The 16,105-nt window shown below is 39.1% G+C and overlaps 1 protein-coding gene across 1 annotated transcript in view; it reads right to left on the minus strand.

Moving 5' to 3' along the window:
* Positions 1–16,105, minus strand: part of LOC124068975 (sodium channel protein type 4 subunit alpha B-like) — a 40,980-nt gene that overhangs the window by 3,991 nt on the left and 20,884 nt on the right. Inside the window, exons 12-26 of the mRNA XM_046407606.1 lie at positions 15,663–16,034; positions 15,363–15,492; positions 14,632–14,870; positions 13,902–14,075; positions 13,054–13,410; positions 8,712–9,122; positions 5,328–5,445; positions 5,030–5,184; positions 4,086–4,259; positions 2,089–2,211; positions 1,269–1,541; positions 1,057–1,110; positions 836–973; positions 458–562; positions 92–362 (exon numbers count right to left, since the gene is read on the minus strand). Coding sequence (XP_046263562.1) covers positions 92–362; positions 458–562; positions 836–973; positions 1,057–1,110; positions 1,269–1,541; positions 2,089–2,211; positions 4,086–4,259; positions 5,030–5,184; positions 5,328–5,445; positions 8,712–9,122; positions 13,054–13,410; positions 13,902–14,075; positions 14,632–14,870; positions 15,363–15,492; positions 15,663–16,034 — 3,094 coding nt within the window. The remainder of the gene's footprint in view (positions 1–91; positions 363–457; positions 563–835; positions 974–1,056; positions 1,111–1,268; positions 1,542–2,088; positions 2,212–4,085; positions 4,260–5,029; positions 5,185–5,327; positions 5,446–8,711; positions 9,123–13,053; positions 13,411–13,901; positions 14,076–14,631; positions 14,871–15,362; positions 15,493–15,662; positions 16,035–16,105) is intronic.

Here is a 16,105-nt window from a genome sequence, read left to right on the forward strand (position 1 = left end):
TTTTAGTGTGTTTTATATTATTTTAAATATACACACGGATCCACAAAAACATAAATGAGGTATCTAATTGTGGCAATGTGTCTATACTTACCCACAATAGAAAGAATTATCACCACAAAATCAAAGATGTTCCACGCAACTGTGAAGAAATAACAACGGAGGGCAAAGATCTTGATCAGGCATTCGGTGGTGAAGATCACAATGAAGACCAGGTTGATCTTGTTGAGAATAGACTCCATGCGGTCTGACTGCTCATCGGTTTCCACCATCATGGTCACCATGTTGACAATGATGAGCATCATGATCATGATGTCAAAGGCTTGCTTAGACACGAGATCGAAGAAGAATTCTTGAAGAATGTTCTAGGGTTGGGAAATACAAATGGAAAATCAGATCTGGTTCAATACCTTTGAGAATGTTAACAGGCAAGACAAAAAGAAAAATGTTATTATTTTACCGTAGGTCTTGGGATTGGTTTTTGAGGCTTTTTAGATCCTAACTTCTTCATAGCATTATAGTACTTTTTCTGTTCTTCAGTCATGAAGATATCCTGTCCACCTAAGTATAGGCAAAAAAAATCTGACATTATTTTTACAGAAAAATGTTTAAAAAATTGTTCAGTCATGAACAGAAGGTGGGAAAAACAAACTAGGTCAGTTAACAGTTTCACAGAATTCTTAAAATTTGGTTTTAACTGGAGAATGAAACACGTAAAATATCTGACATTCACATGTAATTTCTTGTGCAACTAAATTACATCCATATCGTGGAGATACAGAATTACTTGAAAAATGGCAAGTGATCCTAGTTTAACGTCAGTATTGTCAATACTCATCTTTCTTTTCTGCTGATTAAAATTGTCAATAATGACACCAATGAAAAGGTTTAGGGTGAAGAAGGAGCCGAATATGATGAAGACCACAAAGTATAGGTACATGTAGAGGTTGATTTCTCTGACGGGTTGATCCTCCACCTGAAACCAGAGAGTTTTATAAGTCAGCTGGTTACTGTAACATGTTTATGATGTAGGCCCTGGAAGAACATAAACATACTTACTCCTCTTGAATCTACAGCTGCATGCATTATTTCCATCCATCCTTTAAATGTTGCCTAATACAGTATAAAATTACACAACATTAGCTCCTCATAGTATTGCAAAACAACATTACAATAATCGCCCCAGCTAATTAAGATCTCATTACTTCCACTTTTCCATCATAAAAGTGTGTTTGACAAAGTCCAAAGAATGCAGCAGAAACAAAACTCACCACTTGCAGAAGGGAAAGGTAGCCGAGTCCCACGTTGTCAAAGTTGACCTTCACTTTTGTCCAGTAGAATTGAGTGTCATTCATAGCGAGGCACTCTGACTTGTTGTTGACTACAGAAACACTGTGAATGAAGCCTGTTCTGTTCACACACTTCCCAAACTTGCCAGCAAACAGGTTGACCCCCATGATGCTAAAGATGAGCCAGAAGATAAGACACACGAGCAGCACATTCATAATGGAGGGGATGGCTCCTATAAGAGCGTTCACAACCACCTGATGAGCAACAGATAACATACGAATTAGTCTTACAGCACTGAGGCTCTCTGTTAGCTCGATTTCACAACTCTGAATCGCTGCCCACACCTTTGACTTTTTTCTGGCTCTTATTTAACTCACCATTTGACAATTCATTACTAATTTACATGTACAGTTTTAACTATACAGATTAAACTTTAATGTATGTTTGTGTTGATTCAATCAGAAAGATAACTTTTCTTAATAATAACTTCCTATATGTTAAGGGTAAATCTAATTCTAAACAAGGCTGTATAATTTGCAGTCAAGCCGTACCCGTAAGGTTCACTGTTACGACTAAATAAAACCAAGTATACAGTAATTGCTAGCTGCTCTGTGACGATGTACTTAACAATATTTAAATAAGTTAACATGGCTTGCTAACATGCTTACAGTGACAACAAGTATGATGATGTTTAGCAGGTGTAATCTTTACAATGTTCACCATCTTAATTTAGTGTGTTAGCATAATAACAGTTAAAAGAGTTGCATGACTTCACTGTAGTTCAGACTGTCTTTTCCTCACCCGCATTCCCTCAAATCTGGACAAAGCTCTGAGAGGTCTCAAAGCACGCAGGGTCCTCAGTGACTTGATTGCAGCAAAGTCAGAATATCCAAGTGAATTTGCTACCAGGCTTATCAAAGACACCTATATTGGGTACAGAAAGACATGTATACTGTGGGAATCATAAAAGAATTGAAATGTGTATATATGTGTATATGTATATATATAACAGGAAGAACAACAACTGTGTGAAAAGCACTAAATAAAGCAACAATAACACAGCCATTGTCTTCAACACATTAGTCAAGGAAGTGCAATTATTCTCTCAGAAATTCTATACCTTTTAAAGAAAAAAAAACAATAAAGAATCATAAAATATAGGTAGAAAACATAAGAAGAGCCATATTTTAGAGTTTTTGTGTATTCTGGGACATTCCACAGTTAGGAACAGAATTACATAATTTTTGAGGTATAGATTTAGTTTGGTTGTTGTATTATCTTTTTTTTTTTAATTTAGACCACTCTATTCTACATCCAAAACAAAACGAAATGGTTTTCCGCTGTTGAATGACCCTTGGGTGACGGCTATGAATGAAAATGGTGTGATTAAAAAAAATGAAATTCATGTCATGGATGATGACGACAAAACACAGACAAGTATGCACATATAGACAAATAGTGTCCATGCAGGCATACTCAGCTATATATGCATATCAAATATGTATATATATCAAATAGAGTGAGTTTTATAAAGAATTTATATCTGTCATTGCCAAATTTGTTTCCCAATTTGCATCCAATTGATCCATCATTAAAAACAATTTAGGACCAATGAGGTCCCAATGGTCTGTATTTCTTTATAAAAGTCTATTTACACATGTGTTTGTCCAATATATCTAAAGAAGATACTCAAAACATTTGTTGAAATGTTGGCTCCAAGAAGATACAGACAGAAAATTACAAAAACAAAAAAGAAAAAGAAAGTAAGGTGGTACTTTTCATAGAGAGACACAAAAGGTAGGTAGTTCCAATGATCAAGATTTGCCGTAAAATAGACATAGCAAATTAGACTCAAAACAGGAATTAGACACAACAGTTTAGACATAAACTCAATTGGTGCATTTCTATATTTATAGTAAGACTAATAATATCTGTTAAGCAACCTTCAAGCAAGGCTTTTATATGCCGTATAAAGAACACCAGATCTTCTCTAGATGAACCTTAGAGTACACGGCACTGCATTTGTTTTTGATATAAAAGCCAAGGTCCTGACGTATGTGATTCAAAGAATGAGTAGTTTTAGAGCACAACAAAATTTTTTGCACATTTCATAAGAAGTGCATTGGAGACAAGACGGTGGCTTTTGATATCACAACAGAAAGCACTTACGAGTGAAGAAACACAAAAGCATTTGTGATGCAGATGCAAGTTTCCAATCTCAGAGCCCATACTCACCTGGGACCTGCTAACTACAACTTACCCTAACAATAGAGCGGTCTGTGGCAATCTGTGTAACAGCAGGTGAAATCAAAGGAGGTCAAGTCAGGGCTCAGGCTGCACGCCTCGAGCGCTTTGGATGACTACACGCTACAGAGCCGCATTTTACCCAGTAGTTTATATGAAGATGCCCACTAAGTGAAATACGATTCAGATCACTGGAGTACTATTTTTTAATCTGTCTAGTAAAAGCTTGGCATGAATGAAAACTTGTATGATTTAGAGTGTGATTTAGCAGTCTGGATGTTTCTCGTAAATGAATCCAGGTCCTAAAACAGCTGTGGTGGAGGAAGAAGTTTCAGTCCAGAATGTGACCACTTATTGCAAACCTTAAATGAACTGTCAAGTGCTTTCCTGTGAATAATATGACACTTATCAGGCTGTAAATCACACAAACAATAAAAGAGATTCTGAATTGAGAATACAGTTCATCCAGTATTCTTAACAAGTGATTTTAATTGCCAGCACACTTTCGTGTAGTGCGCCAATAACATGTAAGGTACAAATGAACGTTCACTTACATCCACAATAAGAAAGTCAAGCCAGCACCAGTAGTTGGTGAAATATTTCTTGAAGCCGTAAGCAATCCACTTGAGAAACATCTCCAGTACAAAGATGTAGGAGAAGACCTTGTCGGCAGACTCTAACACAACCTTTACGACTTTTCTCTTCTCAATGTAGATATCTTCAAATGCCTGTAGCAAATAAGAGACAGCAGGGTGAGAAAACACAACTACACCACACCAACACACCACATCTCTCTGGAATGTTCTGTGTATTCCTTTTAAATTCAAGGTGAAATGAAACATTTAGACAACCCTATTTGCAGGCAAAAATTGAGTCTGCTTATGGTAGAATTCTGATATTACTCCTTAATGCAGAGATTTAATTGGCTTGATTTTGTCCCATCGTGAAACCGACAAATATGTGTAAATATAAAAATATAAATTTCCCTTTCCAACTGCAACTTTCCTCACAGCCTATTGTTTGAAATAAAATTCTGTCATTACCTCTCTGTTTAGTATTTTCATTGTTTTCACTACTCTGGATTTGCTGCCAATGCTGTGCACAGTTAGTTCACAGGAAATGATGCATGTATTTCATCCACTGTTGTTATTTCATATCACTGATAGTCATGTCACTGTTGACTTTACATTGTCTTACAGGTGATCTGTATTATGTCACTGCTGATGCAAACCCAACAGTTCCTGCTGCTGCTACATAATTTATGTTTAGTGATAAAAAAGCATCAGGTTTTTTGGCTACACTGTACACTGACACACCAGCGAGTGTCTGCTGCTTTCACAATTCTGAACATGGTATTAAAGCACACTGCTGCTACCAGCAGGAACCACAGATGTCACCACATTTACCAAGACTGAAATATTAAGGATGATATGTTTTAAAAATGGGTTTTGAATTTAGTTAAAAACAGATAATGTATAGGTGCTATGAGAAGCCATACCAGAGCCCCGCTGCTGAGCAGGATCATAAAGATGATAAAAGTCTCAAACCAGCTGTGTTCCACAATCTGGTAGCAGGTCTTCCTCAGCCTCCACCAGGCCTGACCCAGGCCATGGCTGGTATCGATGTCACAGCACTGACAGTGTCTCGAGCACACTGAGAGGGAAGGCAAAGACAAACCAGCACTGATTATACCACATGATGAAACCACTGAGTAAAAAAACCTGCAAATGAAAGCTTTGATCATACAGTATGTTCATGTTTTACAAGGGTTACAGTCCTTAATTCCGAATCCTCACATTCTGGGAAGCATTCCTCTGGCTCCATACTCTCTTCAGCCAGCTCTGATAAGACATCCATCTCCTCTCCAGGCTTCCTCAGATCCACCGTGCTTCCCTCTGACAGGCTGATCTTCTCCTGCATGGTGAGAAGTCTTGCTGTTAGTTTTTCACATATTTTACTCTAAAATAGTCATTTACTGCAGACCAGTTGACTGGTCAGTAGATCTGCACTGAATTATGAGACATCTGTATAACACATAATATGAACCTGCATAAAATCACTAACATTTGGCAGGTGTTATCCATCAGCAGTTGAAGGCTGAACACCTGCTGTGACATCTTTGACGTGGGTGTGGCCGTACATTCAATATGCTTAGAAGTTTCAAAGCAAACAGAGCAGCTTCAGGGCATTTTTCTGCCATGTATTCGGTGTGAAGTCATCCCATCAAAGCTAGCTCACCTAGATGTATTGCTTTGCCTTTCAATCTCTCCTGAGCCGTAATACAATTTTGATGAGATTTTTGTGTGTTGTAACAGCAACATATTTAACATGATTTACAGGACAGAGGTGCAGCTTCAATCGTATAAACCGGTACGAAGTCTAATCCAGCATTAAAGAAGAGCATCCACAGGACCTGGGGACTAGATTACCAGCATTACCAGTCTTAGTCCTCAAACACAGAGCTGTTGAACATTTTTGTTCAACACTGTGTATAACATCAGTGATACATGTGCAAAATGATTTTCTTTGTTCTTTAAAGTGATCTACTTTAAAAAAATGTATAATGATTAACAATAAATTCAGAACTCCTTCTTAACAATCGCAATCTTGCCAGTTTTTGTGTGTATTTAAAGCTCTACACATGTAAAATGTATCCTTCTTTACTGCTGAGCAGCTGCTGGTGCTCAGTTAAGCTGATGGAGGGCCGGAGTAGGTTTTTTTTCCTTAATTCTGGTGTGGTGTGGAGCACGGCAGGGAAAAAGGAAGAGAGAGCGGCAGACTGCAGCCCGCTCAGCTCAGCATGGCCCTCAGCACGGCCCTGCCTGGCTCTGCTCAGCTGTGTCAGTATAATCTGCTCTGCAGGACCTGACTCCACATCTGGCCTGCTGCTGTCTGCCTGCCAGTGAGGACAGGAGCGACACACCCTCCACCTCAACAAACACCCACGGGACTTAGAAAGATACAGAGGAATCTAGACGAAACAGGAAGGGCAAATCAGAAACAGGAACAGGGTGCTTGATAAAGACAGAGAGATAGACGTTTGCTTCTTTAATATGCATGAATGTTAGAAAGAAGGATCAAGGTGGTTAGACAGTCTAATATGTGAAAGGCAACAATTTTAACCTTACTCAAGTAGCAAGTATTAAGTATTTCTAGAAACTTCATTTATCACGGGGGTTTTCCTCAAGTAGAATTGGATAATTAGAAAATTAGATGAGGGAATTGATGCCACTCTCATGACTGTACTGTATACTGAAGCAAAGATCAGCAGCTGGCTTAGCTTAGTTTTGCACAAACAGCTAGTCTGACTGTCAAAAAGTAACAAAATCAACCAACCAGGACCTCTAAAACTCACTAATGAACTCGGTTTATGTTCAAATCCATGTGACAAGTGTAGGCTCACAGTCATGGCAAGACAGACAAGAAATAGTGCGACTCATAACGTCCTGTAAAACCACAATGTGCCCTTTTGATTCTACCGTTTTTGTGTGGATTAAATGAGATATAACATGTAAAAGCTTGTCAGAGCATGTTAGAGCTTCAGAGGTGCTTGTAGGCAGATCATGTTTCCTGTTGACCGAGTCAAGCTAGCTGTCTTACTGGTCATCTTACTTTTGGCAAGAATGATAACAAACCCTATTTCTGTAAATATCTCCCTTGCTCTCCTGATAATCTTCTTGTTCTTGTCAGGTCTAATCGACCAGAGGAAGTGCGAACACCTGTGTGGTTGTGCAGGACATTTTAACATTGTCCCCACAATTATAGGACTTTTTCAAAGCAAACATTTTTACGTGCAATAGCAGGAAAAGCACAGCTGTTACTAATCACATTAATCATAGCTCTGCTGTATTAAAGTGTCCAGTAAGCCATGACAGTGTGACAGGGAGCCAACATGAGCACCACCAGGACCTTGAAACTGAAGCAGGAAAATGGAAATCAATTGTCATTAACTTTATTATTTATACCTGCGGTTTTCCTACTGTGACACGTTTAAATGCCTTGTGTGATGTCTGATCAAAATTAGGGTGCACACCAAATCAGCTTATTGTGGCACACAGAAAGGTAATAATAACATTTTATCAGCATTATAATGTGATTCAGCTAATGTGTCGTCATTCAGCTAATGTTTAAGCAACTCCAAACAGGTAAAGTGTCTTCTCTGGGAACTTGCTGTCGATAAAAATTTGCTCCTGATCATTTGGCCAGTTTGTATGATTGTTAATGATGTATCAAAGTAAGGTTAGGTCTGGTTGATTTATGAATAACAAAAACACTCCATACATAACAAAAAATAAACTGTATTCTTTATCATGCTCAGCCTTCCATATATAACTCAGTTTTCTGAGACTTTGCCAGATGTTCACTGCATCACATTAACTCTGAATAATGTAGCTGTTAAAAGTGAAATAAAACATCTGCTTTCCCTAGTTACGTTTGTCTCATCATGCCACAAGTCTCCATTGGAGTTCACCTCATCTGCTTGACAGATTAACAGCTTATGTTTCCGAAAAGCCTGCACATGGCTGTTCCCTTCCCAGCCCAACCCCACCTCTATTTGTGCCTAACCACCACGCACTTAGTCCTGACTGGTATTATATCAAAATCTGTTTAGATTCTAAAGTTGGTGGAAGTTATTTTACTTAAAAGTGGGAGTCACCACATACACCCCGTTCAACAAAGGAATCCTCCAAAGGAATCTGTGGAATATTTCATGGCAACATCTTGGGTACAGAGCCAGTAAACAACTTGCTGCTAAAAATGGTGTAGGCCCTCCCGGTTCCATCCTCACATTATTTAAATATGCAGAACGGCCTTTCTTTGTTAGGTTTCTTCTTACACCTGTACGATAAACATTATGACAACAATGTAAATGTAGCTTAAGAACAAGAAAAAACACACTATTTGCATAAAGGTAAAGCTTTAAAATAAGTCGCATAACATCATGTAAAACTTTATTTTCGTGTCCATAGATTGCTAGAAATATCTTGTATACTACTAATTTGTTACTAAATGGGAAAATAGAGAGAGTGTGAGTGAGGCACCTACAAACAAGATAAGATAAGTAACTAATTATTGTACATGAATATAAGTAGATTATACAGCATAACTGCAAGGTTTCAGGTTCAGTGTACACAAGGGTTCAGGTTCGGTGTAGACATATCTAGAGGTGACAAACATACCAGTTTATTGTCTTCATCCTCTGATGAATCAGAATTCTCTTCCTCCTCGAGAAACTCCACATCTGACTCTCCAGGTGCAATGGGAACAATGATAGTCAAATTTGGGTTAGTCATGTAGCTGTCCTCCTCTGGTATGATGTAATTCTCTCCATAGCGTCCAAAGATTCCCCCATTGCTTTCCACGTGATTTCCAACCAGCTTAATGGCCTGATCAGCTTCTTTGGTCTTCTGCTTTTGACGCTTCAAGCTGCGGTTGAAGAGGTCAGTGGCGCTCGTGACCACCCAGGAGACACCAGAATTGATGCGGGCGATGGCGATCTGGATGTTGTTCAAATCGCCGTCTTCTTCAGGAGCCGAGAGGTTGTCAGAGCTGAACGAGCTGAGCAGCAGGGCCAGAAAAAGATTCAGCACCTGTTGACAGACAAATATTAGGTCATGTAACATTTGATTCTGAGGAACTGTCAGGACATTGCAATCATTTTACAGTCATATAACCTGAATATGACACAAGATAATGCTTGACATTGTGCTTATGTCAACATTTATCTTTCTCTACAAATCAGAGAATAGTTTAGCCTGTAAGCTAAAAGATAAGTGCACCTGATGCATGGCATAATGTCCTACATATTTTGTCAACACTAGCAAATCCGTCATTGTAACTTCAGCAGGATATTTTACCCAGATATGCTCAGACACATATGGCTTCTGGTGCTTTCAGCTACACTGAACTCAAGTTTCCAAACATCCAACTCCCAAGTAATCTGTCTCGTAGCTTAGAGAGCTGCTAAATCAAGCACATCTGTGCATGTGTGTGTGTGTGCGTGTGTGTGTGTGTGTGTGTGTGAGAGAGAGAGAGAGAGAGAGAGAGAGAGAGAGAGAGAGAGAGAGAGAGAGTACTGTCTGTGTGCATGTGTGATGTGCACAGTTGGTAAGGATCATCTTTAGCCACTGAGCCAGTCAGAGATGGGGAGCATGAACAGATGATTAGTGATGAATGCCCTCTGACCTTCTCGCCCCTAAGCATCCTAGATAATCCCTTGGATAAACAGCTTTCCCACGATTCATGTGCGCAGGAGGTTTCTGTCCATTAAACTCAATAAGGAGCACAGTTATGATCTGGTCTTTGACTTAATAAGTTGTCTGCATCAAGCAACTGTAAAACAAGAAAAACTGCCATGGGCCCTTCAAGTAGTTTCACCACACATCTTTTGTCAGTGCTACTGAAAGGGCAGCGCTAATCAGTATTTAAATCTATATGAGTACTTAATGAGTCTTAGTGTTTATATGTAATGCCACTGCTTTACAGTTGCTTCCGTCGTCAGGCTGTGTGATCTGACGTAATGCAGTAAGCACTTCACAAAAAGCAGGTTTAACACTTAAAATTCATTGTAATTTTTTGTACTTTCATTTGTATTTTCTGGTCATGAATTTTGTTGGCCAAAGAACCACAAGCCACAAGAGCAAAGGAAAAAACTAAAGCTAACGGAAAAACTGTGAAAGCCTTCTCTACAGCTGGATTTTCTAACTGGTTAGTTTTAAAACAAAAATTGAGTATGCTATAATATTATGGTTGGATGCTTGCTAGGGAAAACACACACATGACACGGTGACTAGATTTATGATTTAATGTTCATATTTTAAAAAAAGCTTTGTTTGTATATGATTTGATGATGAGGGATAACTTACAAGGCAGAACTATTAAGTCTGATATACTAGTCAGACTTCCTGAACTAGTATTTTTCTAACGTAACATGTAGCCTCACAAAGTAACATACACTACTGTACAACATCCATTGCACGTCTGCCCGTCCTGGGTGAGGGATCCCTCCTCTGTTGCTCACCCTGAGGTTTCTTCCATTTTTTCCTGTAAAGGTTTTTCTGGGAGTTTTTCCTTAGTCGATGTGAGGGTCGAAGGGCAGAGGATGTTGCTGATGTTATGTTAAGCCCTTTGAGACAAACTGCTTGTAAAAATGGGCTATAGAAATAAAGTTGACTTGAACTACTGCAGCTAATTACATACCTCTTGCCTTGGAAACAATGGCAAACTTTACAGGCATGCTGACATGTACAGCCTACATTAGATCAGATAAATATACTGCTTAATCTATCCCTTACGCTTCTGTTTTTTGGTTTTGGAAAGGTGAAAAGACCTTCTAAACTCTTATTCTGACAATTTTTTTTTTATGATTTATGGTTTTAGAAGTTTTAAAAATTTTAAAATTTGGTTGCTATGTGTATTATGAGGAAATACAATGAGAAGCTGCTATCATCCTTAGATACTTTAGATTACACTAAACACAATCATCCAGGCAAAAAAAGTATTAGTATTTTAGTATAGTATATATATATATATATAAATAGTATTTTAGATTTAACCAAAATGGTTTTAAAACATTTCTGACGGGCGAATACATTTCAGCGCATAGGATTAAATGTGGAACAAACTGGCATTTAATGGCAGAGGGAACAGAGAGCTGGGAACAGGTGTTTAAACCATATCCAACAGGAAGTCCATACTCAAAGCCTTGTTCCACTTATTTAAAAGCCTGAAAGGGTTTTAAAATAGTTGTGCAACAAACTGAATGGGTTGTAGTACAGATGATGCTCACATTTTAGTGTACAATACTATTTTTATTATCTGAGATGGAAAAGCCACTGGGTGGTGGCACATTTGTTTCTTGTTTGGACTTGCATAATGTGTATGCTGTATATTGCTAATTTATGTTTGGGTCAGGCCATGATTCTAAATGTGCTAGCAAAAAAAACAGAATGAAAAGAAATCTAGAAAATTAATTAGGTCAAAAAATTCATGATAATAACAGAACATTGTAATAATAAATAAAAACTATATTTCACTCTTTCAGGCTGAAAGAAACAGATAACACAACAACCTCTGATTTTATGTATTTCCAAAATGACCCTACACTGACCACAAATAAATGCTGCGACCACTGGCTGCCTGCCCTTCCGTTTTTGTTTTTTTTTTTCTTAATCTGTCCTCATTAACATTAGCTTACAGGACACAGCTGGACAGCAAATCACCATATGTGTGGACCAGTAAATATACATATGCTTTCTATGGCACCAAGCAACAGCAGTTGTGCACAAACAAAGCTGTCACACAGGTGAACAATTCTCTACAGAAACAGCTGCTCGCAATGATGGGCAAGCTGTCTTTCATCCTGTGCGAAACTCAGTACCTGCTGAAAAGGCTGCAACAACAGAAAGAATACTCTGTGGCTTTGGCTGATCTTTTGCACAGTCCTTAGGTAACAATTTCACCCATAAAGCTTAGTTCATTAGTAGTGGATAAAGCATTCAGCCCTGTTGGTCATTCAGCCCTGTTGTGGCTACAGTTTACATGACAGCATGTGCAGATAATACATATATTACTTAGGGGGGGACAACAGATGGTTTATATGTTGTCCAGACATGATCTGTTTTGAAAGCTTCTAATGCTAATCTGCAAGACAGTTAGCATGATGCTCTGACACAACCACTTTCTCAGTGACTGGCACACATTGAAGAACACACCAAGGAAAAACAGAAAAACCTTTGCATTACATAATATGTGAGTTTGCAAAATATATCACAATGATCCACTAGCAACTGTTCCAGGATGTCCTGTCCTCATAATACGGAATCACCAATCCTCATTGGTACGACACAATCCCTGATTACTCATGACATCTTTATTTGGATTTGACAGCGGTTACAGTTGGTTGCATTGACAATTGCAATTGAATTTCTCTCTACCCGGACTTCCTTTTATTATATATTGTTAAGGGATGGTGGTGATATTCTGTGTTTTCTGTTATTGTCAACAAATCCAATTAAGAGACAACAAACACCATGTTAGTCTGTGTTTCAAAACACCATCCCCATCCTGTCTTTGGCTATGGTTCCTCCTAAAACAATTTAAAACACTGTAACCAGAACAACAATATAAATTTTCATTTTGAAAGAGGCTGAATAAACTCAGTTAAATAGAGGCAAGCAACAGGGCACTGTGATTTTCAGAAACAACTCCAATTGGCTTAAACAGTGTGTTTGTTATGGAGACAGTTTTTGGGGGCTAGCAAGCTTTATACTAGCAATGTATTCTTGCCCATGTTCATCATAATGATGGAGCATGTCAGCCAGTGTAACACTGATGGCTCACTGATCTGTATTTAAAAGTTTATGGACCATAATGGAGCTCCATGACACAAAGAAATAAACTTTATCAGCCTGTGGTCACACAGTCAATACTTGTTAGTATGATCAATTCAGTTTTACTTTTGATCAGGAGATTCATTGACAGAGATTTTAAATCATATAAAATATCCAGTTTTATACTCACCACCAAGTTCCCTATGACCATGACCAACATGAACACCAGGATACAGAGGGGCTGCCCGGCAACTTCCATACAATCCCACATGGTCTCAATCCATTCGCCGCACAGCACCCGAAACACAATCAGGAAGGAGTGGAAGAAGTCCTTCATGTGCCAGCGAGGCAGCTGACAGTCAAACGAGATCTTACACACACAGTCCTGGTAGTTCTTGCCAAACAGCTGCATGCCCACCACAGCAAAGATGAAGACGATGATGGCCAATACCAGCGTCAGGTTTCCCAGAGCGCCCACTGAGTTACCAATAATCTTGATTAGAGTGTTAAGAGTGGGCCAGGATTTTGCCAGCTTGAAGACTCGCAACTGATAAGGAGAACAAAGTGAAGAAAGCAAATGATACTGCATCTTTACATGACTGTGTTAAATAAATTAATTAGGTGGTAGATTGTAAGATGTTCTAGAATCTTTTAATAATATTTTAACATGTTTTATAGTCTCAGGTGAGTGTTTAACTTAATTGTTAACCAACCCTCAGTCAAAACATTAGAATAAGTCCTTGCTTGGATTAAAGGATTATCTCTCTCTCTTGTTTAAACTGCAAAAAGAAGCAGAAATATGTCTAACTGCATTCTGCACACAAAGAAAAGTTACTTAAATTTTTGTGTACAATAACTGCAGTTTAATCTACCATATTAAAGTGGGTCATCCACCATTAGCCGTATATGTCAATTGCCTTGCATTTATTGCATTTGTAAAAGGAACACAAAGGCAAACTATGGCAAAGAAAAACCTACTTTTGGAAAATCACAATTTTTAAAAAATATACATGAGGAAGAGTTAAAGATTTCTGTTACCAGTCTAAAAGATCGCAGGACAGACAGCCCCTCTACATTGGACAGACCTAACTCCATCAGACTGAGACAAACTATGATTCCGTCAAAGATGTTCCAGCCCTGTTGGAAGTAATAATAGGGATCCAGCGCAATCAGCTTCAGCACCATCTCAGCTGTAAAGATCCCCGTGAACACCTAGAAAACATGCACAGGGACAGAAACATCTTTTGAGATATCCTGCTAAACAACAGACAAAACACAAATTATACAAATGATACAAAACAACAAGATACAAACAGAAATTGGACTAAAACATAAGCAACTTAATGAGTATTATTTCAATTTGTCCTTTTTCAAGTAGGTGCAGTAGGTTTTCAAACTTGAAGACACTGGCAGAACATACATTTTGCCAGTAGGGGGAGATGGCAAAATACAAATGAGAGAATCAGTCCTTCCTCTTGCTAAAAATACTCCCTCTTACCAAAGATAATCACAAATAGTCTACAACAGAACCTATGACAAAGGATCAACATAGCCCTGTTTGACCTTAAGTCCTGCACAGCGCTGGCTATAAAAAACCTAGCTGTCTGATACAGAAATACATTATCTGAATGAATGCCATTCATCTTTCCTCTTCACTTTCTTCTCAGTGAAGCTCTCAGCTCTCTTCACTGCTAACCCAACAGCACTTAGAAGGATGTGTGTCAAATGCTGGAAAACCTGCCCACCCCTGTCATTAAAAACCCCTTACCAGATTGCCCACTGAAAGCATCGTGTTGAACTCCTCCGTCATGGGGTAGTGCTCCAGGGCCATGAAGAGGGTGTTCAGCACAATGCATATGGTGATACCCAGATCCAGGAAGGGGTCCATCACCATGTACTTCACCCACTCCTTCACCTGCAGCCACCAGGGGCAGCAGTCCCATATCAGGTACCTCTTAGCAAACGTGTACCAGCATGGATGGCACTTTTGCCGTGATTCCTCCAATTCTGCAAAGAGACACCAAGGTGAATTCATTAATCTTCGAACCTTTTGTTAAACTCTCCTTTGAAATGTAAACCTACACTTGCCTTTTCATTTCTTTTCAAAATGACATAACCTGAAGCCTAAGCATGGACAACTCAGAGTTTTGTGCTTGAATATGTAATGTTTTACGTATATAATTTTGCTTGTTTGCTTTCTGGTTGAGAATTAGATGAGAAGCTTGATACAACTCTTATGTAGTGTACAGTAAATATGAAGCGATATCCAGCTAGTTAAAGTAGCTTGCATAAAGACTGGAAAGAGATGGAAAGAGCAACAGTATAACTCCAAATCCATACAGAAATGAAAGTGTAACCTCAGGGTGATGGGAACACTTAATGCACCTTGTTTACTTTCCCAGTGTTTACAGCCACTGTGCTACCTAAGCCAATCACCTGCTCTTTCAAGCATCATATTGACTGAAACTAACTATTCTTTTAAAATTCAAAAGGACTCACCACCCATAGCATCGCTAAGGAAGCTGACAGAGCTTAGCCCTCTTTTCCTTGGCACTGGAGGAGGCTCAGCCACAGTTGGGGAAGGCTGGGGGAGAGGTCTGGGAAATGTTTCCTCAGCATAAGTGGGTTTCTGGTAGACAGAAAACACAAAAAAATCATTTTAGGGCATGATTCTCTTTTTATTTAGTAGTTGATTAGTTAAGATTAATGTAAGGTTGCTCCAGTATGAGAAATTCAGAGTACTAAATAAAAGCATCTTTTTCAGAGCTTTCTAATGACACACAGGTTTCTATCACTCACAGTGTCCTCCCTGACCCTTTCCATGCTGTAAGCAGGCATGGAGGTGGGAGTATGCAGACCCAGAGTGGTCACTCCATTCTGGTCAAGGGAAATATTGAGTCGGCCATTGACGTTGAGGCTCTGGGTGAAGATCTGGGAGCAGTGGCTCCGCACACTCCCCGTCCTTCTCTTCCAGGGTGTTGCTGTTGAACTGGTGCGACTCCTGAAGACGTCTCCGTGAATGCTGTACTCATCATCTCCAAAGTCAGCCTCTGAGTTGTTGCGGGCTCGGAAAGAGCTGAAGATGCTGTTCTGGCTTCCTCTCCTGGTGCTTAGGGGGTGAGCAGAGAGTGTAGCCAGCAGAGGGTGGACTGGAAGGGGAGACAGAGGAGGCTGCAGAAACACAGAGGATACATTAGCTCCTGTAGCTTCTAATAAGGTCAGAGAGAAACATTTTGAAGTAA

The sequence above is a fragment of the Scatophagus argus genome, chromosome 13, assembly GCF_020382885.2.
Source record: "Scatophagus argus isolate fScaArg1 chromosome 13, fScaArg1.pri, whole genome shotgun sequence".
NCBI lineage: Eukaryota > Metazoa > Chordata > Actinopteri > Scatophagidae > Scatophagus > Scatophagus argus.